At 39.4% G+C, this 24211-nt stretch overlaps 1 protein-coding gene across 2 annotated transcripts; it reads right to left on the reverse strand.

The window, feature by feature from the left end:
- On the reverse strand, nt 1-23244 carry dars2 (aspartyl-tRNA synthetase 2, mitochondrial). 2 transcript variants are annotated; one of them, XM_034183301.1, is made up of 18 exons: nt 23051-23244; nt 18931-19102; nt 14231-14330; nt 13887-13950; nt 13546-13647; nt 11304-11399; nt 10992-11115; nt 9563-9609; nt 9122-9228; nt 8052-8121; nt 7742-7921; nt 6364-6471; nt 6103-6165; nt 3600-3752; nt 3228-3446; nt 2402-2512; nt 2089-2164; nt 1-502 (listed from the first exon to the last, which is right to left on the reverse strand). In XM_034183301.1, the coding sequence occupies exons 2-18, from the start codon at nt 19097-19099 to the stop codon at nt 315-317; spliced, it is 1977 nt and encodes a 658-aa protein (XP_034039192.1). In that variant the 5' UTR covers nt 19100-19102; nt 23051-23244; the 3' UTR covers nt 1-314. The 2 variants fall into 2 exon arrangements, with proteins under 2 accessions (XP_034039192.1, XP_034039193.1); XM_034183302.1 differs by having other exon boundaries at nt 23121-23240.
- Nucleotides 23245-24211: the final 967 nt, after the last annotated feature.

Raw genomic sequence — 24211 nt, forward strand, 5'->3', positions numbered from 1 at the left:
TATTAAATAGAATCAGATGAAAATTCCTTTTCTGTCAATGAAATTTAGCAGGAACCATTTCTTCTACGGTGAGACACACATTTCAGATGTTCTTTATTTACTGTCTTGCTTGTCTATGATGACAGTTTCCTTCTAGCATTTTCTATCCATACATTAAAGACGCTGACATATGAACACAACACCACCTCCTCTCCTCTGAGTCTGGCAAAGCCTTGAGGGACTTCAGCTTCTATATCACACTGTAGTCATTACATCTGAGCTCCTCTTCCTCATCTTCTTTTCTTTGGTATCCTGCTGACAGACTCTTTATCTCCTCACTTCTCATCTCCTCTTCCTTTCTCCATTGGCCAGTTGACAGAAATGTGATAACACTTCAGCTCCTCCTCAGGTACCAAATCAGGGGCATGGGTCATGAGGTCGTAACCCTTATACGACTTGGGGAAGGCAATGACATCACGGATGCTGGGAGCCCCGACTATGATGGAGAGCAGCCGGTCCAAACCTAAAAAATGTAGGATGACAACAGAGCAAGAAAAAGAGAATTTTAAAAATAAACTGTTGACCCCTTTGTGTTTGGCTCATTTAAATGTGCATTTTAAATATATGACCAAGCACTTTAATGTAGCGCAGGTAGCTGAGTAGATAAGGAGCTGGCCTGCCAATATGTAGACCTCGGTTTGAATCCCACTCATGCAACCTGTTTGCATCCCTGGACAAGACACCTACACTACATTGGGTCAGCCCACCCAACTGGAAATGGGTACTGGCCTTGGCTGGGGAAGTAAACTGCGTCGGACTGGTGTCCCATCCAAGGGGACTTGTAGACTCTCCTCCGCTTGCTACAGAATGCGGGTATAAGCACCGGCACCAACTGGCCTTAGGGCCTACATCGGACTTTCTTCTACTTCTACTAAGCACTTTACTCAGTCTGGAGCTGAAAGTCTAAAGTATTTCTACTGCCTACAAATTATATTCCACACATTAATGATCTTTTTCTTACTGTGGGGCTGGTTTGAAGTTGGAATGAGAACTACAAGTAGAGCTTCACAGACATGTCAGTGGTGTGTGCCAGTGAAGCTCTGCTTCACCTAAGCCTCTGACTCACAACCGTAACTGAGACCCAGTCCATACAAGAACTAAACCACTTAGGAGCCAGAACACAGCCGTGAGGGGAGAAAAAAAAACAAAAAAACACAGCTTCTGCCCCTGCTCCACACAGCACTCACAGTACTGGCGTACAGGCCGGCTGTGATGTCCTCCAACAACTTGTTTGGAGTATGTACACATCACGGGCCAGTAAAGCTAGCAGTGTAAGTACCCCAAATTAGAGTAACTCTACTCCTTACATCCGGACAAAAGACACCTCCTTTGAGTGAAATTAACTTTATTTCACTCAGATGGTCTCTATGCTGGACAGTAGTTCTGGATAGAGATCAAGACTGTTATGTGGATATATTTGTTCTGTACATTAATGCAGCTCTTGGGCTGAGATTATGTTTTCACCCCTGTCTGTCTGTCTGTCTGTCTGTGTGTGAACAGCCTGTAACCCACAATTTTTCATATACCGTTATGAACTTTTTACAGAGGATTCGCATCCTGATGGGCAAGAACTGATTTAATTTTCAAGGTCATAGGTCAAATTTCAAAGTCAGGAAAAATCTTTGAACATTGGGAAAAAAATCCCTATCCTGTAACATTGAATAAATTTTCAAAAATTCATAAACCGGTGAGTTATGTTGATTTGGCATGTTGTATGCCAGATGCCCTTCCTGACATAACTCAACGTAACATGGAGAATGGGCAGGGATGGTATTGAACCGGGAACACTCTGCTCTGGAAACAAGCGCACTAACCGCTTGGCCACCACGTCACCCTTAGAACAGACAAAACAACTGAATCAAATAGATCACATGTGGATAAAACCACAGAGAATGTTTAAACAAACTAATAAAAAAAGAATTAATAAGTAGGTACATTAACGATAAAAAAGAAGAAATATATATCAAACTAGTTTTTTAAAACTGTATTAAATTAACCCATTGTGTTATGTATCTTACGTATATTGGTTAAGTGCAGAGCAAACCTTACCAAGAGCAATGCCTCCATGTGGTGGCGCTCCAGAGTCCAGAGCCTCCAATAAATGAGAAAGAAGAGAGGGATCCTCCTGGAGCACGCGCAAGACAAAACCAGTAACAACTAGTTATTTAGCACCTAAAACAGGCTGCAGACTGACACATAGATGAGAGCTACACTTGACTAACAAGCTAAAATTGAAATATTAATATATATATATATTAATATATTAATATATATATATATATATATATATATATATATATTTTTTTTATAAATAAACTGTACTGTAACCCTCATGGACAACTGTCACTCAAACAAAACTGACCTTTAAGATATTCTTTAAGACATAGAGCTGTTCTGAGGCCTTGTGGATGCGGATGGAGCCTCCTCCAATCTCACAGCCATTTAGCACCAGGTCGTAGTGCTGTCCACGTACCTGCAAAAACAGACTGCATGAGAAATGATGTCTCCTACGTGACCCGTGTAATGAAACTTTTGACTGGTACTGTATATACAAGTCAGTTAGGTCAGGTCAACTGTACTTGTTTATTTCCTTGAAAACATTTTGCTCTTAATCTATGATGGACTGAGTAAACTGATTAGTAAAGGTTTGAAATAATTTTCAGGTGGCAAATATTGTTTAACCTGTTGGTCTCCAGTGGATTTGGGGCTCTGATGGATGGAATACATCACATTTCTCGGGGATCATGAAGTCATACTTCCTCACTACATTTGTGTGCTGACAGCATCCTCTCCACTGTCATGGAATGGACAGCTAACAAACTTAGAACTTAGAGGTGGGATACCTAAGTATAATTATATCCTTGAGTCAAGTCAATATTTGAGCTCACAGTATGAGTACAAAGAGAAATGGCTTCATATTGAGAGGTGTCAAGAAAAACAGCCTGGAAACCAAAACCCTAAAGATTAAACATATATAAAATGTTTACAGGCACCATCTTAACCAACCCGCTTTATGTCTTTATTGTTAAACATTACTTGTGTCATCTGTGGAGCTACTGGTGTGCAGTCATTTCTACTCTACCCCATAATAATAACAATAACAACAACAATAATAATAATGACAACAACAGCAATTTAAAAAACAGGTTATATAGTATCTCAGAAGAAATGGATTTTGATAACAGAACCTTGTGTGGCTCAGTATAAAGCAAGTCTCTATCCTCTGGCCGTGGGGCAGTAAATGGATGATGGGCTGACTCAAAGTTATCCGGATCGTCTTCTTTGGGCAGGAAGAGAGGGAAGTCTACAACCCACAGGAAGTGGAAAACCGACTGGCCGTGCACAGAAACTCCTCGAGACTCCAGCACTTTTGCACAATTCAAGCGAAGATTACCTAACAATGGACGCTGTGAACAGATGATGCGGTCATGTGGTGGATGGCAAGAAACAAAAAAGAAAGATAATACTATCGTCATATTTATGTTTCATTGCTGTATCTACTTCAACTTTGCTGCTGTCACAATCAAACCTCCATTTCATGTGGTCATTGCCTCACTCACCACAGTGTGGAGGGGCCCAGCTGAGATCAGCAGCAGGTCTCCTGGTTTGGCTCCGGTCCTCTGCAGCAGCTCACTTGTGGCCGTGTCAGACAGCAGCTTCTTCAGCGGAGACTTCAATATCCCATCTGGCCGAACTAATACCGCGCTGAAATTCTGGAGGGGGAGAAAAAAAAAAAAACACTTGCACAATAAGCATGGAAACAATAAACCAGCCATTTGCACTTTGCTTTATATGTGTACAACTGTGAGTGAGAGCCCCAAAGATGGAGTAGGTCAACATAGTAAAAAAAAAAAAGTCAAATTAAACCAGTGTTGTTTGTCCTGCATGTAAGTTGCCAACTGTCTATACACATCTCAAAAATTACAATATTGTGCAAAAGTTCAGTATTTTTTGTCAGTTATTCTGAAAAGTGAAAATATTGTATATTTTAGACTCACTGATATAAACTAAAATGTTTCAAGCATTTCTTTATTTTAATTTTGATCATTATGGCTTACAGTCCCAAAAATTAGAAAATGCCTATCTCAAAATAACAGAGCATTCCTTGGCAATCCTTGTGATCCTACTAAATCTTGCTGAGACCGCAAAGGCCATGAAACAGCTGAGTGTGTGTGTGTGTGTGTGTGTGTGTGTGGGGGGGGGGGGGGGGGGGGGGGTGAGGTGTCCAGGGATCTGTGGCATTAGAGCAGAGTTCCTCCAAACCCCTCAAAATGCTGTTCTCCTGGCATTGCAAACGATATCTGTTTCAATCTGGGAGATGGGTATCATCTCTACAGATTGGAAAAAAAGGACTTCTTAATCTAGAAAGGGTGATCGTACAGAGTGTAACAACTATAGAGGTATCACACTGCTCTGTGCCAGGTAAGGCACTTCCAAAGATTATTCTTAGTTTCAGCTACTTGCTGCTCAGTGACCAGAGTCACTTCTTTGCAGCCTATATTGCCCCCTGCCATGAAATAAGGGGGACGACTGAAATAGAGTCCATTCGTTCGTCATGTTTTGAGGGCTCTAGATTTCCCTCTAACCCCTTGCATACATACTACACGCCTATACTATATTGTAGACAGACACAAATGTGACATCCAGGCATATGACCTTGGCCCTGATTTTCGAGGTCATCCAAGATAATAATACAATAACATGCTTTTGGAGGGCGCTATGCATTTTCAGAAGCCTGACGTTCACGCCCAGTCATCCAAAATAACAGATATTCGCCCAAGTTAGACAAGGGTGAATATCTGTCATTTTGGGTGACTGGCCGTGAACAGAGGGACTCAGAACTGCATACTGCATGACAACAGCATGTTATTTGCATTATTATCGCTTTTTACTGAGATACACAACACACAACACAACACGTAACGCATACATAACAAGTTGGCTCACTTAACTTTTGTTGTGTCAGCTGGCGCGCGCTGCTCTTCAAATTCAGCAGTGCGCCCTCATCAAGCTGGCTGCTTTAGCTGCTGTTCATTGTCGTACTATCCATGAGAAAATCAACCAGAATATCCATATTGGGACCAAAACACACTTCTCGCCTTTTCATCTTTTCCTCTGCAGACAGTTTTTTTCCTCTGCGGACAGTTTTTGGGCTGCGCGCTATGACGTCATTTGTTTACACACAGCGGGTGGGTATAGCCAGGTAGCGTCGACGTAAATCTACAATACTGGCCTAGCAACGCCACGGTAAAGTGATAATGGCCAATAAAGACACCAGCTGCCTGGCCCCAGATTGTCACTTTATCTCTCTAAATATCACTTCTGCAACTTACCTTTGTACTGAACATCTATAGGAAATCATGTACCCTGACTCCCTTGGAGGTCAAGGTCAAACATGCCAATTAGTGAAAAAAGGCACCGTCTGATCCCAGAAATGGTCACTTTCACTTTTATGCACAGATTTTGGTCTGAAATAATAATTATACTTAACAGTACAGATGCACTTCAGTTTCAGCAGTGATTTGTACACTGAAGTTGCTTCTGGCATATCATTTTGTAGAAACTCATGTTTTCAATGCCCACAATTAGCTATTAAACCCTGCATGTACACATCACATGTACATATCAGCATAATAGGTGGAGGACCTCAGCCAAGTATTGGCTTGTTGATTTTCATAAAACTGTTTGATTTACTGTTCACTGTTTGATGACACTGTTCACTGGAATATCCAGAGCATTCATGCAATCCCCAAGAAGATACTGGGCATTATAGCCAGCCTATACACAGACACTGTGAGTGCTGTATGTAGCAGAGACAGAGACGGACTTTTTCTCAGTGAAAACTGATGTCCTTCTTTGGTAGCGATCCATCTTTCCCTCCCTCATCTTTGCCTGTGAGCATGACTGCCTCCACTCGTTAGCCACCAAGTGACTTAAAAAATGGTTCCAACCCATTTTCTAAGTTTTTACAATGCAATGAAAACAAGCATTCACTTTTAAGATGATTAAATGAGAGATTTTGCTGTTTAATACACTGTTCATGAGTTTGTTATTTTCCATTACCTGTAAAAACTGAGTCTTGGTTGCTTGATGTAGTTCTTCTAAATCTTTGCTGCTGAAATGTTTCTGTCATGAAACACAGCAGACAATATCACCATGACAATCTCAAAGAACCCAAGGATAAATAAAACATGGAAATTAACAAAACTCTTCCTTTTTCAAGACATGTTTGCTGACCTTTTTAAATCTGATTACAGTATCTTTTTATCATACTAAATATGCTCTCACACATTTGCTTTCCCAGAAAAATGTGATGCTCCTTACCGCTCCACTGGGAACACAGATGGCTTGAACAGAGCCTCCTGATTGGCTAAGGGCTGATTTGAAGAATTCAACGTCTGTGGTTGAGAAAACCTCACTGATGTCAATCAGCTGCACAGACGGACACAAAGGAAAAACTTTTCTATCTTTGACAGCAGTGATTTATGACTCAAAAATCATTGTGTTTTTATTAACACAGCCTTCATTCTTTGTATCAAGGTTCACATTTTTCATGGGATGGAAAAAAAAACCTGCTAAAGAGATTTTAGCTGGCTTTGTAGAGTTTGAACCTATGAGCACTTTAATATGTTGTTGGCTAATAAAAACACCTAACAGCAACAAATACATCAATTTTTAGTCAACTGAAGTGTGTTTTAATTATGAAATTCTGTAAATAAATTGGTCATCAGACTTTTTTCTGCACTCACTATTTACTCAGTATGTACACACCCCAAATCGCCATAGTAAAGCCTGTCTTACTCAGATTGAACCGTCAAGGGTTTAAGTTTTAGCAGCACAGCTTGAGTCTCTAATAATGTCATCATTTTCTGCACACTGAGTAAGATTTGGGCCACAAAACTTGCCAAACATAATGAATAGTACCAATGTTACAACCCTCCCACATGTTGGTTACTTAATTCTCAGTACGCACAACAATTGAGGTAGACAATTTCTTATTGCTTTGCACCAAAATTATGAAAGCATAACACTGTCACTTTGGGACCCTCCCCCCCCCCCCTTTTGTCTGCCATCAAAACAAGGCTGTAATAATAATAGTAATAACAGTCATTATTATTATTATTAGGGTTATTATTATAATAGTAAGAAGAAGAAGGGCCTTTACCTGTCATTGGTAAAGGATATCATTTGCAGTGGTTTCATCAAGGCATCATGACACATATGTTCAAAAGTATGATATTACATCAGAAAGCAATGAGTTGTCAACACGCTATTAAAGTACTATATGAAACTAAAATAGACCTCTGATAACTGCAACATCATGAACCTGTTCTCAGGTTAACCTTGTTCCCTGAGGCGTTACTGTTTGTTCTGTTTCTTAATCTCAAATTCTAGAATATTATGTTTATGATACCTGTTACTGCCGAAATAAAGCGTACTCAATGTTTTCCTTAACCCCAGTGACCATCTTTCACAAATTTCTGTTGAAATTCATAAATCACCAATTGTACACACAGCCAGACAGAAAGGGGTGAACATAAAACCTACAAACACTTATTTAGCTAATGAAAACACACACACAAAAAGAGGTGAAGAGGGTTCTCAATTACCCAACATATCATTTAATATATGCAGTAAAAGTATAAAAGTCTCCCTTGGCCAGTAACGTCCTTCAGGGTTAGTTCTTTTCATAAAGCCTCACCTTCATGTCGAATCGGGTATCAGGCTTGTCCACACCGTAGTCCCTCATGGCCTCTTCATATGTGAGCATTGGGAAAGGAACCTTTATTGGACCTTTCTCTGCAGGCCAGGCGTGCTGTAACAAACCCTCCACCAGGCTCATGATACTCGACTGGTCCACAAAAGACATTTCTATGTCTATCTGAGACACAAAATGAAACTATAAATCATCTTCAAAATACATATTTTTGGCAAATCCATCTGTATATCATGTATAAAGTGTCCCATATATATTTTTATACCATTCACTTCCTATCATCACGCTGTCCTACCTGGGTGAACTCGGGCTGTCGGTCTGGTTTGGAGCCTTCATCTCGGTAGCATCGAGCCAGCTGGAAGTACCTGAGACAGACGACACAGAGGTTGAGCACACTCTTCCTGCTGGACTCAAACTGTTCTTGGATGTGACCACATAAACTGATAAACAGTAAATGGACTGCATTTACATAAATGTACTGCATTTATATAGCACTTTTCCATCTTCATCAGACACTCAAAGCGCTTTATACATCAATGCCTCACATTCACCCCGATGTCAGTCTGCTGCCATGCAAGGCGCCCACTACACACCAGGAGCAACTAGGGGATTACGGACTTTGCCCAAGAACCCTTAGTGATTTTCCGGTCAGACTGGGATTTGAATCAGGATCCTCTGGTCTCAAACCCAATGCTTAACCACTAGTCCATCACCTCCCCTAACAATATCCTGAATTGGGATTCTTTAAGCTGCTCAATGTTTCCTCTAAACTGTTTATCAGCCCCAGTGGTACTCACCAAACAAATAAATAAACCATAAGATGCACTGCACAGAAAAATATGGTGAACTCAAACAATGACTCATGGGATTGTTTGGACCATGAAGGATCCACCTGATGTACCCCTCATTTGTGGGGGAAAGAAGACTGCACACATGGCTGATGATTGCAGCCTTAGTGGCATGCAGTCACCAAACTGGGACACAGCCTATCTTCAGTCCACGAGTGTCGTGCTCATGAAGCAAAGCAGACAATATGCAAGCACTTATTTGACTCAAGTTTAATTAACAGATGTGATCAATCAAAAAACAAAATTGACTGGATCTGATCAGATCATCCCTAAAAATAATAATTAGCCATTTAGCAACCAAATAATTACTCCATTGTTTGTGTTTGTTGTACTGCATGTGAGGGAAATCCAGAATCAAAGTGTTAGGGATGTACCAAAATGATTGTTGATGTTGATGCGTTTACACAGTATGAGATCTTGCAATGTCAAAATGTATGATCATTAATGTTAGCAAGAGCAGCTGATTAGACATAAAACACAGCCACAAAACAGTTCCTCCGCCGCCACCCTGACACACCTGTCTACACCCGCCACCATGAGAAGCTGCTTAAACTGCTGGGGACTCTGGGGCAATGAGTAGAACCGGCCCGGCTCTCTGGATGGAACAACAAACTCTTTGGCTCCCTGAAATATACAGTAATGAATGAGGTGACAAAACGAGAACAAGTGCTGCGTCTTAAAAGTGAGATAGTGGTAGCCACAGGAATGACTGGAGATTAAAGTTGCTTTGAAATGTCAAAATTAATTTATTGTAATTGAAGTCATCATCAGGCAGTACAAGAAGAAAGTTGATTGGGTTCTTTTTGATATTACACAATGATTGCAAACAAAATAAGAACTTCTGTTAAACTGGAGAAAATTTATTCAATTAATGTACATATAGGCTCTTGCCATAAAATTCTAAATACAATATTGGCTTGAATAAATTCAGAATGAAAAAGTAACAATGACCTCTTACCCCTGGTGTTCTTTTGAACAAAGTGGGAGTTTCCACATCTACAAATCCTATAATTTACAAAAGGAAATTGTTAAAATCTGGGTTAATTAACTGATTGTTGTCATTAGTAAGGACGCCATTAAAAATGGCAGATGAACTGCATTTCTACAGTACTTTACCATCGGACACACACTTGCGCACAAACGTACAAACACAAGTCAGGGTACTTCAGACGTAAGCTAGTAGGCAACACATGATTTGTTGTCAAAAACTGGTCTACAATACTTAATACATTTCTAGTTCTTTATCCTCCTAAGACCCGGAGGTTCTCATAAAACAAAACTTAGTTTATGGTCTTGACAACCAAAAATGTCATGTCCACATATGTGGATGCCAGGCCCTAGGAGGTTAAATAATCTTTGCAGTAATTTAGGTTGAACTTCACTATGGGGCGTTACAGTCTACATACATATCTACTGCATCCTGGATGGACATATTTGCCTGTATTAATTAATCTTGGGTCTCAAAAGACAAAACAGAACAGTTGTTTTGTTTTCTGGCTTGTCCCATATGAGAATTAAGGGTCTTCAAATGTTTCAGAACACTGCTGCTCAGGTCATGACGAGAAGAAAGTTTGACCACATTACTCCTGAGTGAAGACCAGGCCTGTGAAGGCAACACAGGTGAGCCGTTCTTGTAACAGTTTATAAATATAATACAAAGATAAACTGGCTTCTAATACTGCGATTTACTGCTTTTGATAAAGATGATGACAGTGTTTGAGGTTTTATTTTTTATTTATTTATTTTTCGTGCGTTCGTTTTGTGTTTGTGATCCTGAATTTACCCAGCAGCCCCTGCGGCGCTTAAACTCAAAACTGCTTTATCAGTAGCTGACAGTGTAATCTGATGCGGCCGCGGCTGAGCCAATACTAAAAGTTAACGGTTAGCGGTAAGTAACCTCCACTAAAGTTTTTAGCAGTTTATTGTTTTAGCGTTATTAAAGTTAACTTTTCAGTTAGTGGGTTAATGGTTATCAAAGCTAACTTTTCAGTTAGCTGTGCCCACCAGTGCTTATAACTGAAATGGACTTAGTTGTGCTGAATCATTCTTTTCTTCTACCGTGTTTTTATCTTAACTGTTTAAAACTTGTTTTTTGGTTGCTGTTGCAATGGTTTTGTTTTGTGTGTGACTAATTCCTTGTGTGTTGCATTGGTCAAGGTAATTTTAACTGCTTATTCTTGTCATGGTGGCCAGAGCAGGTGGTCACCCAACCAAACCGCATTCATTAATTTCCAGATCCTACTCTTGTGAAGCACCTTGGGGTGACGTGTTGTGATTTGCGGCTTATATAAATAAAGTGAATACAAATTTACTTGAACAGCAAAAGATTCTTTTGGACACCAAACTGAGAAGTTGCCTGTGAGAGAAGATTTTTTTTTTGTCCATACCGTGTATATTACAGAGATATTCCCTCATTTTCATCACAAGCTGAGATCTCAGTCTGAGGTTGTACTGCATCTGTGAGGACCTCAGGTCCAGGTAACGATACTGCATCCTCAAAAACTCAGATTTCTGGACAGTAACAAGAAAAGTGATTATTAACTACACTGAAACATATTATAATCTTGCTTAAGAGAAAGAGTGAACATGAGCAGTTACTATGAAATATGAACTTTAAGAGACAATTTGTAGAAATATGGCAATCACTGCGTTAAAATCTTTTTAAATGGCACACGGATATACATAACATTTCCACTTACTTTGACAAAGTCTTTCATTTCAAAAGGCAACTTCTGGCACACATTAAAAACCTCCACATTGTCAACCAGAACTTCGATTTCTCCTGTTGGCATTTCCTGTCAAATAAACAACATGGAACAAGCTACACCACTAAAGACGTACAAATATTCATTCAGAGACTTTTTTTTTTTTTTTTTTAATGGAGGTTAACAAAAATTTTGTGGTTTGCAGATTGTAATTTCCTCCAACACGGATGCTTGTTGGGTTAACGTCTAAAGCATAATTACAAATAATAAACAAATAAATAACTCATGAACCAGATTTTACAACCCCAAAATGGAAAACATTCAGGCACAATGCAAGTAAAAACAAACAAACAACAACAACAACAACAAAAAATAAAAACAAAAATGCAGTGATTCTTACATTTTCTTGGACTGTTTCATTGCACAGTACTATGAACCCAAGATATTTCATGCTTGTGTGGCCAAGCTGTTAATATACATCCATTCCTGCGTTTAAGGTCTCCAACACATTCCAAAAGTAGTTGGGACTGATGGCCAAAATATGGTCATCAGTTTTGCAAAGACTTAATTTGTGAATGTAACTCAGCATTGTAGTACTTGACAAAGGTTTGCCAAAGTAATCCCTTGCCTGTGTGGTTATATCAGTTAATAATGAATGACAGCGCTTGATGCAATTCCATCTGAAGGATCGGAGATCTCCAGGGTTCAGCTTAGGTCTGCATCCTTGCCCTTTATGGATTGGAATTCCTCCAGATTTCTTGAATAGTTTAATATTATGATGTGCTGAAAAAGGAGTAATATGCAAATCCCTTTAAATTTTTCCTCAACAGATGTTTTAAACTGATAAATTTTGGACACATTTGTTGACAAACTAGAAATCCTCTGCCCATCTTCACTCCTCAAAGAATACAACTTGTTTGGATACTATTTTGTATAAAAATTATCATTATAGTCACCTGATCAGATCACCTGTTTGAAATAACACTCCTATTTCAAAGGACATAATTATATTATGATCTCCCATGATCCAGAAAAAGTGCAAAAACAGGATGAAACAGCCAACTCTGGGATGCCTCCTATCAGGCTGGCGTATAAAGTGCAGACCTGACAACCCTTTTAAAAACTAAAGTAAAGTTGTCAACCAAAAATGCAAGAAACACTACTTTTGCTTCAAATTTTGAGCCCGATGGATCACAGTCAAACAAGTTATCAAGCTGTACTCACTAGGACTACCCAATTTAAAGATGTCTGAACATGACTGAAGTTGTTAACACTATGAACGCCTGGAAGTGACCACGTAATGACACCGATTTGGTGAATCGGGATGAAATTTTCGAACAGCTCAAAAAATTCAAAACGGGTGTGGATGATGACCATAACTACTGCATATACCAAGTTTGCCCAAGATCAACAAAAGATGGACCAAGGAGTTACTGTGGTGCTTCAAAATGCATCCTGATTTGCTATTCGGGGTGAAATGGGAAAGAACGGTGCTCTGTAGAATAGGAGTATAACATCATTATTTATTTTTTATTAAAAGCCCCAATTTTTACACTAAAATTGCCCCCGTCCCAACTTTTTTTTCGGGGCGGGTGTATGTGTGTGTGTGTGAATATATATTAACAAAGAAAAGAAGTTGACCATACAAAACATGAAATATCTTGGCCTCATACTGTCTGCAAAGAAATAGAATTCAAAGTAAATGTAAAAATTACAGCAGGATTATTATTATTATTTTTTTTTTCTATGCCATCCCAACATTTTCTGATTTTGGGTTGCAGGAAGCTTTCCTGTTATTATTACCCCTACCAAGGAGGTTATGGTTTTGTTACCATTTCTCCCTTTGTGCCTTTGTTACCAGAACAAATTAGTATGGGGTGAGACCTGGGTCAAGGAAAAGTTCATTAAACAGGCCTGACTGAGTAGATCTTAGTGAGTTAGGTGTTGTCTGAATCACCTCTGTCTTCTCACAGAGTGAAGCATTATGCTAAAATGCTTTATGAATTATTCTAAAACCAAAATCTTTGGAATCTTAAATGTTTTGGAGTTCCTTCTAAAGCTGGCAGTTAAGAGCTATTTTTCCAGTTTAAGGTGTTGCATGAATACAGCCCCGGCATTATCCAGCTTTATCACATCTCAATGAAAGGACTTGCTTTTGGCATGATTCAGCATTGTGAGCACTTTAGTCTTCGAATTCAACACGTTTACATATGTGCTCACACAAATCTGCACACACCTTGTTTTCTTGTCCCTCTGGCCTTCGTATCACAGTTCCTGTGACTTTGATAACAGACTCGGACGTGAGACATTGCAACACAGCTTTCAACTTAGACTGAGACTTGAAATGTAAAAAGAAAAAAAATGGTTAAAAGCAAAAGAAAAAGCCAGAGTGTAGCATTTACTTGAAGTAACTCCTGACATTATTGTAATATAGACTACAATAATTTTTTGGAAAAGTAGTATTTTCTGTGCATGAAAGAGCTACACACTGCTGTTATTCTGTTTATGTTACCTAATAAAATGAGTATTGGTACTACTGATACACACAGTGATAGTATTTGAATTGTTCATCCTTACTTCATGAGGAATTAGAATTTGTGTCATGCCACTAAAATCTCGCAGGATGACAAACAGGTCTTGTCTGTTTGAAACACAAAATAAGAACACAGAAAAAGTACACACACAGTGAAACAAACATCAAAAGCTCGCAAACACTGTGTGTCAATGTGTGTCATTGTGCGCAGGGTCTTGCACAGTGTACAACAGCTTACGACGATTTTACTCATTGTCACGCAAGATTGCGTGCCAGTGAGGGGATCAAATTCGTGCAAGTGTCAAAGTGGCTTAATGCTGCTTTAAATGCTTATTTTGCTATAATCAGCACTAAGAGTGAGATGTTAACAGTAATCAGAGTGTAACACCTGAGGTATTGGACCCATCCACAGAGGGTAACTTTCTGTCCCACATGCTGTGATCTCAGTTCTCCACAGGTGTGACTCCTGAATGACAGACTGCTGGCACCTGAAAATAGTTTCCAAAATATCAGAAGTCATGCTTGTTATTTTTGACCCACTAAGAGGTGTTGAATTTCATTGAATTTAATATAAAGAAAACTGAAATGAGCCACTACACGATACAGTGGGTAAAACAGAGTGACAAATATCTAAATGCTAAGTTGTGGATGTGTTGGCAGAGAGGGTATTGTGATTGGGTTAGTCTGACTGTGCATTAAATTCAACATTAAGCACTTTGGGTGCATAATGTACCACCAAGATACTAGGCTACACTGATGATTGAAATGGATTTAATCCGTTTGTCCATGGAAGCATCTTGAAATTATGTTTAGTCGATAAGAGACACTAAAAGATTATAGTGTGAAAGATAATAGTAGGACTGTACAAAAATAGTCGGAAACACTTGAAGGCTGAAAATGCAAAAGGTATTCTGCTCCATGTGACGCATCCATGTCACCAGCACGGGGGCTTAGTAGTAGTTAGCACTGGTGCCTCACAGTAAGAAGGTCATAGGATTGCTTCCTGCCCTGGCTGTATGGAGTTAGCATGTTCTCCCGTGTCTGTGTGGGTTTCCTCCGGGTACTCCAGTTTCCATCCATCCATCCATTTTCTTCCACTTTATCCAGAGTCGGGTCGCGGGGGCAGCAGCTTGAGCAAAGCTGCCCAGACCGCCCGATCCACACACACCTCCCCCAGCAAATCCGGGGGAACCCCAAGGCGTTCCCAAGCCAGCCGAGAGACGCAGTCCCTCCAGCGTGTCCTGGGTCTTCCTCTGGGCCTCCTCCCGATGGAATGTGCCTGGAACACCTCTCCAACTAGGCGTCCAGGGGGCATCAGGAAAAGATGCCCGAGCCACCTCAACTGGCTCCTTTCGACTCCGAGCTCCTCCCGAGTGACCAAGCTCTTCACCCTATCTCTAAGGGAGCGCCCAGCCAACCTGCGGAGGAAACTCATCTCGGCCGCTTGTACTCGCGATCTCGTTCTTTCTGTCATGAGCCAAATCTCATGACCATAGGTGAGGATCGGAACGTAGATCGATCGGTAAATCGAGAGCTTTGCCCCCCTACTCAGCTCTCTCTTCACCACGACGGTCCGATACAGCGACCGCATCACTGCAGTTGTTGCACCGATTCGTCTATCGATCTCACGCTCCATCCATCCCTCATTCATGAGCAAGACCCCGAGATACTTAAACTCCTCCACTTGAGGCAAGGACACTCCACCGACCTGAAGAGGGCAAAGCACCTTTTTCCAGTCGAGAACCATGGGCTCGGATTTGGAGGTGCTGACTTTCACCCCGGATGCTTCACACTCGGCTGCAAAGTGCCCCAGTGCACGCTGAAGGTCCTGATTTGACGAAGCCAACAGAACCACATTGTCCGCAAACAGCAGAGACAAAATTCTGTGGTTCGGCTTTTATACTCATTGACACTCACTAATTGTGAGTGTCATGAATGGGTATAAAATGAGCATCCCCAAAAGGTTCAGCCATTCACAAGCAAAGATGGGGTGAGGATCACCACTTTGTGAACAACTGCATGAAAAAATAGTCCAACAGTTTAAGAACAATGTTTCTCAACGTTCAACTGCAAGGAATTTAGGGATTCCATCATCTACAGTCCATAATATAATCAGAAAAGTCAGAGAATCTGGAGAACTTTCTACACATAAGGAGCAAAGCCGAAAACCAATTTTGAATGCTCGTGACCTTTAATCCCTCAGGTGGCACTGCATTAAAAACCAACATCATTGTGTAAAGGATCTTACCGCGTGGGCTCAGGAACACATCAGAAAACCATTGTCAATTAACACAGTTCATCGCTACATCGACAACTGCAAGTTAAAACTCTACCATGCAAAGCGAAAGGCATACATCAACAACATCCAGAAACTCTGCCGCCTTCTCTGGGCCCGAGCTCATGTGAAATGAACAGATGCAAAGGGGAAGGTGTGCTGTGGTCTGATGAGTCCACATTTCAAATTGTTTTTGGAAATGGACATTGCGTCCTCCGGACAAAAGACATCCAGATTGTTACCAGCACAAAGTTCAAAGTATGGGGGTGTGTTAGTGCCCATGGCATAGCAACTTACACATCTGTGATGGCACCATCAATGCTGAAAGGTACATCCAGGTTTTGGAGCAACACATGCTGCCATCCAAGCAACGCCTTTTTCAAGGGCATCCCTGTTTATTTCCGCAAGACAATGCTAAGCCACATTCTGCACGTGTTACAACAGCGTGGCTTTGTAGTAAAAGAGTGCGTGTACTAGACTGGCCTGCCTGCGGTCCAGACCTGTTGCCCATTGAAAATGTGTGGCGCATTATGAAACACAAAATACGACAACTGAGACCCCGGACTGTCGAACAACTGAAGTTGTACATCAAGCAAGAAAGGGAAAGAATTCCACCTACAAAGCTTCAACAATTAGTGTCCTCAGTTTCCAAACACTTATTGAGTGTTGTTAGAAGGAAAGGTGATGTAACACAGTGGTAAACATACCACTGTCCCAGCTTTTTTTAAACATGTTGCAGGCATCCATTTCAAAATGAGCAAATATTTGCACAAAAACAATAAAGTTTATCAGTGTGAACATTAAATATCTTGCCTTTGTGGTGTATTCAAATGAATATAGGTTGAAGAGGATTTGCAAATCATTGTATTTTGTTTTTTTTTTTATTTACATTACATTATACAACGTCCCAACTACATTGGAATTGGGGTTGTAGGTAACGTGTGTTGAGTTATTCTGTTCAACTCGATCACAAACACAGAGATGTAAGAGGTGACAGTTCTCATTCAAATCAGTGATGGGCACAGATAACCAAAAAATTAACTTCGATAACATAATCAGATAACTGAAAAGTTATCTTTGATAAAGACAAAAAGATAAACCACCCAAAAATGTATCGGAAGTTACAGATAACCGATAAATTCCAGTGTTGTCTCTGGTATATTTGCAACTACTAACAAGCAGAATTTGAGTTTTAACACCACGATCGCTTCTGGTAGCAACAGACCCAATGAGCCCACACTTGTGTCTTTGAACATCCTGCCCCCTGCTGGAAGCTCTTGTTTACTACATGGCTTCCAGCACATAAGCAAGCTGAAAGCAGCCACAAAGCCCAGCTGTCTACCTAATCACAACGCTCCAGTCAGGCGGAGGTCTTGGATAATAAAGCAATGCTGAGTTATGGTTTGGTGTATAAATAAAATGAATACTGATAGAATAACTCCATTAATGCCAATTCTGTCATTTGTACAAAGTTAAAATACAACATATATCTTTTAATGTTGAATAATGCACTAATTCTGAAGTTTTGTAACAAACACAGACAGATCGCAAAGGATTCTGGGTAAAATGTGCCTCTTCTAAACACTGATTGGTTCAGTCATTCATTATGTAAACCAACACGTTAATGTGACGTGTGTTGGTGTTTACAGATAAATATGGAGCGCTGGAAGTGTCATCGCAAAATGTTTTGCATGTGGAGAGAATGTGCGCTCATTTTATTATACTGTGCGCATGTTTTATGATGTGCGCACGTTTTATTATATTGTGCACACATTTTATTATATTGTGCGCTCGTTTTACACATCGTTTGAGTAAAACAAGAGCACAATCTACTTAAACGTGGCCACAATTTGTAAAACGTGCACTCAATATGGTCTTGACACATAAATGTTGGCTATTAGCTAACAAACCAGCAGACATTGTAATACATTTACCCATTAGAAATAGATGTGGTCAGAGTGTATCATCATGGTTTGGGCACACAAGGACATACAGAGAACTCCAGCTACCCAGCATGGCATCATCTGGAGTTTAAGCACATTAAAAAGGATGCTGAGGGCGAAGCGTCTCCCCGTCGTGAGGATTCAGTTTCAGTATGGGGTTACAAAAAAAATTAGTTTTTTTGAGCGGGGCAGTTCTCCTTTGCCTGCAGAGGATAAAGCGGTTTCTTTTTAAAGCAGCTCTCCTCTGTTTTGCAGAGGGCAGAACTACACATCTGCTACAAAACATTTAACAGGTAGGTGCTCAACTGATTTTAATTTTTATAAATGTTTGTAGCTATTCAGCTTTATTTATCACGTTAGTCTAAAAATTATCAAACAAAAATTTATCGCAAGATAATTAGTCCGATAATGGTTTTTAAAATTATCTAAAAAGATAATCCGATAATGAAAACATTATCTTTGACAATTATCGGTTATCGGATTATCGGAACTGTGCCCACCACTGATTCAAATATGTCAAACTCCAAGAAATGACCCAGATTGAATGATTCATCTGGTTCTGGTGGGCAGAAACACATATTTCAAGAGCTATCATACTAATTCAGCTTCTGTGACATTTTAAAGAAGGCAACCATTTGAAGTGGACCATTTTTGAATGTTTACAAACTTTTGATTATACAAGTATCTGTCTGTCACACATATTTACTTTGTTGCCTTCATTTTTATTTATTTTTTTATTTTTGTTTGTACGGAGATCACACAGAACATGTGCTGTCTAAACGTCATCTGCAGTAAATCAACAAGTGATCCTCACATGGTCAGTCAATCAATCAGTCAATCAGTATCTTGCACAGTATCAGACCAGGTTACCTGTGGTGGGTGCCTTGTGGAAGCTGGGGGAGCAGCTTAGGCCTCTTTGGTGGGTTTTCCACAGCAGGAAATCTTGACTTGAGGTCAGGATCCTGCTCTGATAGTAGATCGTGTGAGTTCTGAGACCACTCAGCATTCTCTGAACCAACAATCTGCTTTTAGTTGTCATTTTCTGCAAACATAAAGTTAAGCAACACGAAGATTTAAAACATTTATCTGCACATTACATTTAAATATAATTGAATATTCGTGTGAAACATCCTCAAGTCTGAAATTCTATGACTGTGCATGCAGACATCCCCTAATTTAAGCAAAATTTGGTGTTAAACAACTGCTGTTTTGTTTTTTTTAACTTGCATGACATATGTGGGACAGCACAGTGGCCTCATGGTTAGCACTGTTGCCTTACAGCAAGAAGGTCCTGCAATCACTTCCCACCTGATCCTTTCTATGTGGAGTTTGCATGTTCTCCCCATGTTTGTGTGGGTTCCGTCCAGGTGCTCCAGCTTCCTCCCACATCCAACGACATGCAGGTTTGGTAAACTGGGGACTTTAAATGGACCGTAGATGTGTATATGTTTGTCTGTCTATATGTGGCCCTACGACAGATTGGTGGCCTATCCAGGGTTTACCCCGCCTCTCACCCTATGGTGAGACAGGCCAGGCAGGTCCCCCACTATCCTTAACTGGAATAAGCAGGTACAGAAAATGAATGACATATGTTACAGAAATCTAAATCTGGATTCTGGCTTGATCTATGAGACAGACCCACTAAGCTGATCTGGGCTCTGTGAGACACACCAACACATACTGTTGAGGCATATGGCAAGCGACCAAGCCCCCACCCCATGCAAACAGCAACACAGCAAGCAGCAGCACCTTTCTATTCATAATAACGCAGAAACAACTTATTTCTTGGAGACCTTAAAATTTTTAGCTTAGTTTAGTTTATTAGTTTATTTGAGGGACAGTGTACAACATCATTTAGTTCATCAAGACAAAGATGAGTTGTACCAGATTATAGCTACAGTAGTGTTCAGAATAACAGTAGTGCTATGTGACTAAAAAGATTAATCCAGGTTTTGAGTATATTTCTTATTGTTACATGGGAAACAAGGTACCAGTCGATTCAGTAGATTCTCACAAATCCAACAAGACCAAGCATTCATGATATGCACACTCTTTAGGCTATGAAATTGGGCTATTAGTAAAAAAAAGTGGAAAAGGGGGTGTTCACAATAATAGTAGTGTGGCATTCAGTCAATGAGTTTGTCAATTTTGTGGAACAAACAGGTGTGAATCAGGTGTCCCCTATTCAAGGATGAACCCAGCACCTGTTGAACATGCTTTTCTCTTTGAAAGCCTGAGGAAAATGGGATGTTCAAGACATTGTTCAGAAGAACAGCGTAGTTTGATTAAAAAGTTGATTGAAGAGGGGAAAACTTATACGCAGGTGAAAAAAATTATAGGCTGTTCATCTAGAATGATCTCCAATGCTTTAAAATGGACAAAAAAAACAGAGACGCGTGGAAGAAAATGGAAAACAACCATCAAAATGGATAGAAGAATAACCGGAATGGCAAAGGCTCACCCATTGATCAGCTCCAGGATGATCAAAGACAGTCTGGAGTTACCTGTAAGTGCTGTGACAGTTAGAAGACGCCTGTGTGAAGCTAATTTATTTGCAAGAATCCCCCGCAAAGTCCCTCTGTTAAATAAAAGACGTGCAGAAGAGGTTACAATTTGCCAAAGAACACATCAACTGGCCTAAAGAGAAATGGAGGAATATTTTGTGGACTGATGAGAGTAAAATTGTTCTTTTTGGGTCCAAGGGCCGCAGACAGTTTGTGAGATGACCCCCAAACTCTGAATTCAAGCCACAGTTCACAATGAAGACAGTGAAGCATGGTGGTGCAAGCATCATGATATGGGCATGTTTCTCCTACTATGGTGTTGGGCCTATATATCGTATACCAGGTATCATGGATCAGTTTGGATATGTCAAAATACTTGAAGAGGTCATGTTGCCTTATGCTGAAGAGGACATGCTCTTGAAATGGGTGTTTCAACAAGACAATGACCCCAAGCACACTAGTAAACAAGCAAAATCTTGGTTCCAAACCAACAAAATTAATGGCTCACAGATGTGAAGAAATCATGAAAAACTGTGGTTATACAAGTAAATACTAGTTTAGTGATTCACAGGATTGCTAAAAAAGCAGTTTTAGTTTTGAGTTTGTAGTGTCAACAGCAGATGCTACTATTATTGTGAACACCCCCTTTTCTACTTTTTTTAGTAATAGCCCACTTTCATCGCCTTAAGAGTGTGCATATCATGAATGCTTGGTCTTGTTGGATTTGTGAGAATCTATTGAATCTACTGGTACCTTGTTTCCCATGTAACAATAAGAAATATACTCAAAACCTGGATTAATCTTTTTAGTCACACAGCACTACTATTATTCTGAACACTACTGTATATAGCTCATTTCCATGCGCAGTCCCTGGGTACATCAAATAAACTAACAATAAATAAATTAAAATTAATTAATTAACAATATAATAACACAATATTCTAAAATTCTATTCTAAGTTCTAAAATTAGAACAATAAATCCCACAGTAAATCACTTTCACAGGCACCATAGCACCATATCACGATAAATGGGGAGTTTTTATTCTTTTAAGATGCATCACCTCTGTACGTGCAGCATTTTTGTCTACAATTTTGAAAACTTGCAGTTGTTAGGATATCTGATGACTTATAATAACTCATTAAAAGGTCAAGTCAACAAGTATGTACTGGTATCCACCACATCATTCACACCTCAGAAGCTTCTCTGGGCATTGATGGCAACCACCCAGGCAGGCCACTGGTCCGTTGACACATCTTTAAAATAATCAATCAATATTTATTTCTATAGCTCTTTACACCAGCCAGATGGTGTCCAAAGTGGAAAGGACTGACAGCTAGTTTCAAATTATGGAGAAAAATAACCCCTCTATCGCACATGTGCAGATAGCAAATATACACAATATCTGACACAGGAGTCATCTCAGTACGTGACACCACACACAGAAAGGGTAAACTAAGTACAGAACAAAATTCCAGTTTTTCACACATGCACAGACAGTGAATATACAAATCTGGTATGGGGTAATCTCAGTCCATGACACTGAGCACATCTGCGTCACCATGACACAATTTTTGTTTTGAAAAGATAATTTTACCACACCACAATAATGGAGTACATCACTAAATCATTCCTAACTTTGTGGCTTATTTCCAGTCATTTTGTCACTTTGATGAGCTCTCGCATGCCAAACACGATAAATACAACATTTATCAGTCAATCATACGCATGACAAGATTTTTAGAGGCAGCAGATGACGAGGCAGCATTGTGCAGCTTCAATCACTGACAATGTTTCATGGTCATCACAAAGGTCAGAAAATGTTTTTAACCCAAATGTTCTTGAATAAATTGGAGAGTGGACTACCTAAGCAGCAATAACAACATTAGTTACTGTTATTATTAGTTACATGCAACTGTTAAACGGAACGTTTGTATTATTGACGTCAGGTCAGAGAACCATGCTCTGGCACGGTTCGTGATCACACTAGATGTGTACCATGACTGAGTCCTGCTGAACCAGGAGATCACCTCTTCAAGTGGGCCCAGGCATAGGTCAGAGGACCATGCAGGGCATGGAAACTCACACGAGTCAAACAAACTAAACTTTGGGGATCACAATATGGATTTTCTTGCTTGAGTACACCTTTGATCCAGGACAATCTCAAACCCAGAAGCTCCGACTCCTCACTCAGGTTCTCAAGTGCTGCAATCAGGACATCCACTGAGTCCTCACAATGTGATCACGAACAATGTGTACAACATGTCCCCTTTAATAGGTCAAATCCTAAACTAAAAGTAGAGCATCACAGATTACCTGAGGAAGAGGGGCTGTTATAGTTATGATTAGTTAAACAAAGACTCCTTTCCACGACTAACCAAAACTTGAATTACTGAAGTTTAGCTTCAACAGCCCCATTAAGCTGGAATTACATGAAGGTTGTCTGTTATTTAATGCTGTATATAAAAACAAAAACAAATCGTCTACCTGAAATGTTAACGCTGTTATAAGGATGTGGATCAGACGGAGTGTTTCAGGTGAGTCCACGGAACCAAACCTCTCCGGTGTCACACTCCGTTGATCGTATCAGCAGTCCGACAGGATTTTCACAACCCTCTGTTCATCTGGATGAAGTCCTTCACTATCAAATAAACCAACTTGTTTCATCCATTCATGTAGAAAATGTGTGATTAAAAAAACCCGGATATGACGCAATATATTCAGACAGAAAAAGTCAATCTGCAACACTATCGATCGAATTAAGCAACGATAACGATTTATTTATTCATTTGCAGGTGATTTTTAAGTTAATGCTTTGTAAAACAGGTGATGTCACAAAAATGTTACAATAGAAGAATACGGTAATTTTAGAAGGAAAAAAGCCACAGTATTTTTACGAGTAACAAAATGAACATTATTTCAAATCCACAACAAACACACACAATGTATCTGGATATGGATAAAATATATTATATACATATACATATTATGGCATGTTTATAAAATTGATATTTTGTTGTGCTTTGAAAGGAATACAAGGACATACACGGGCCATTTCATACTCACGACTTGGTATGTTATTATTATTATTATTATTATTATTATTATTACTATTATCTTTTTTTTTAATAATCTGACAAGTTTCACTATCAAAGTTAAAATGCTGACCTTTATCAAAATAATGAAACTTGTTATTGTAAAATATTTTATTTTGCAAAATTTGGCAATTCCATGGAGCTGTATCCAACAATTTGGAGGTGAGCCTTTTTTATATACTACAAGAAAATCATTCATACGCGCAAACACACAACAAACACACACACGATGTATCTGGATATGGATAAAATATAATATATCCATATACATAATTATGACATGTTCAGAAAATTTATATTTTGTTGTGCTTTGAAAGGAATACAAGGACATACACGGGCCATTTCATACTCACGACTTGGTATATTATTATTATTATTATTATTATTATTATTATTATTATTATTATTATTATTATTATTATTATTATCTATTTTTTAATAATCTGACAAGTTTCACTATCAAAGTTAAAATGCTGACCTTTATCAAAATATTGAAACTTGTTATTGTAAAATATTTTATTTTGCAAAATTTGGCAATTCAGAAATCCAACAA

Source organism: Thalassophryne amazonica, chromosome 12 (genome assembly GCF_902500255.1).
Source record: "Thalassophryne amazonica chromosome 12, fThaAma1.1, whole genome shotgun sequence".
NCBI classification, from domain to species: Eukaryota; Metazoa; Chordata; class Actinopteri; order Batrachoidiformes; family Batrachoididae; genus Thalassophryne; species Thalassophryne amazonica.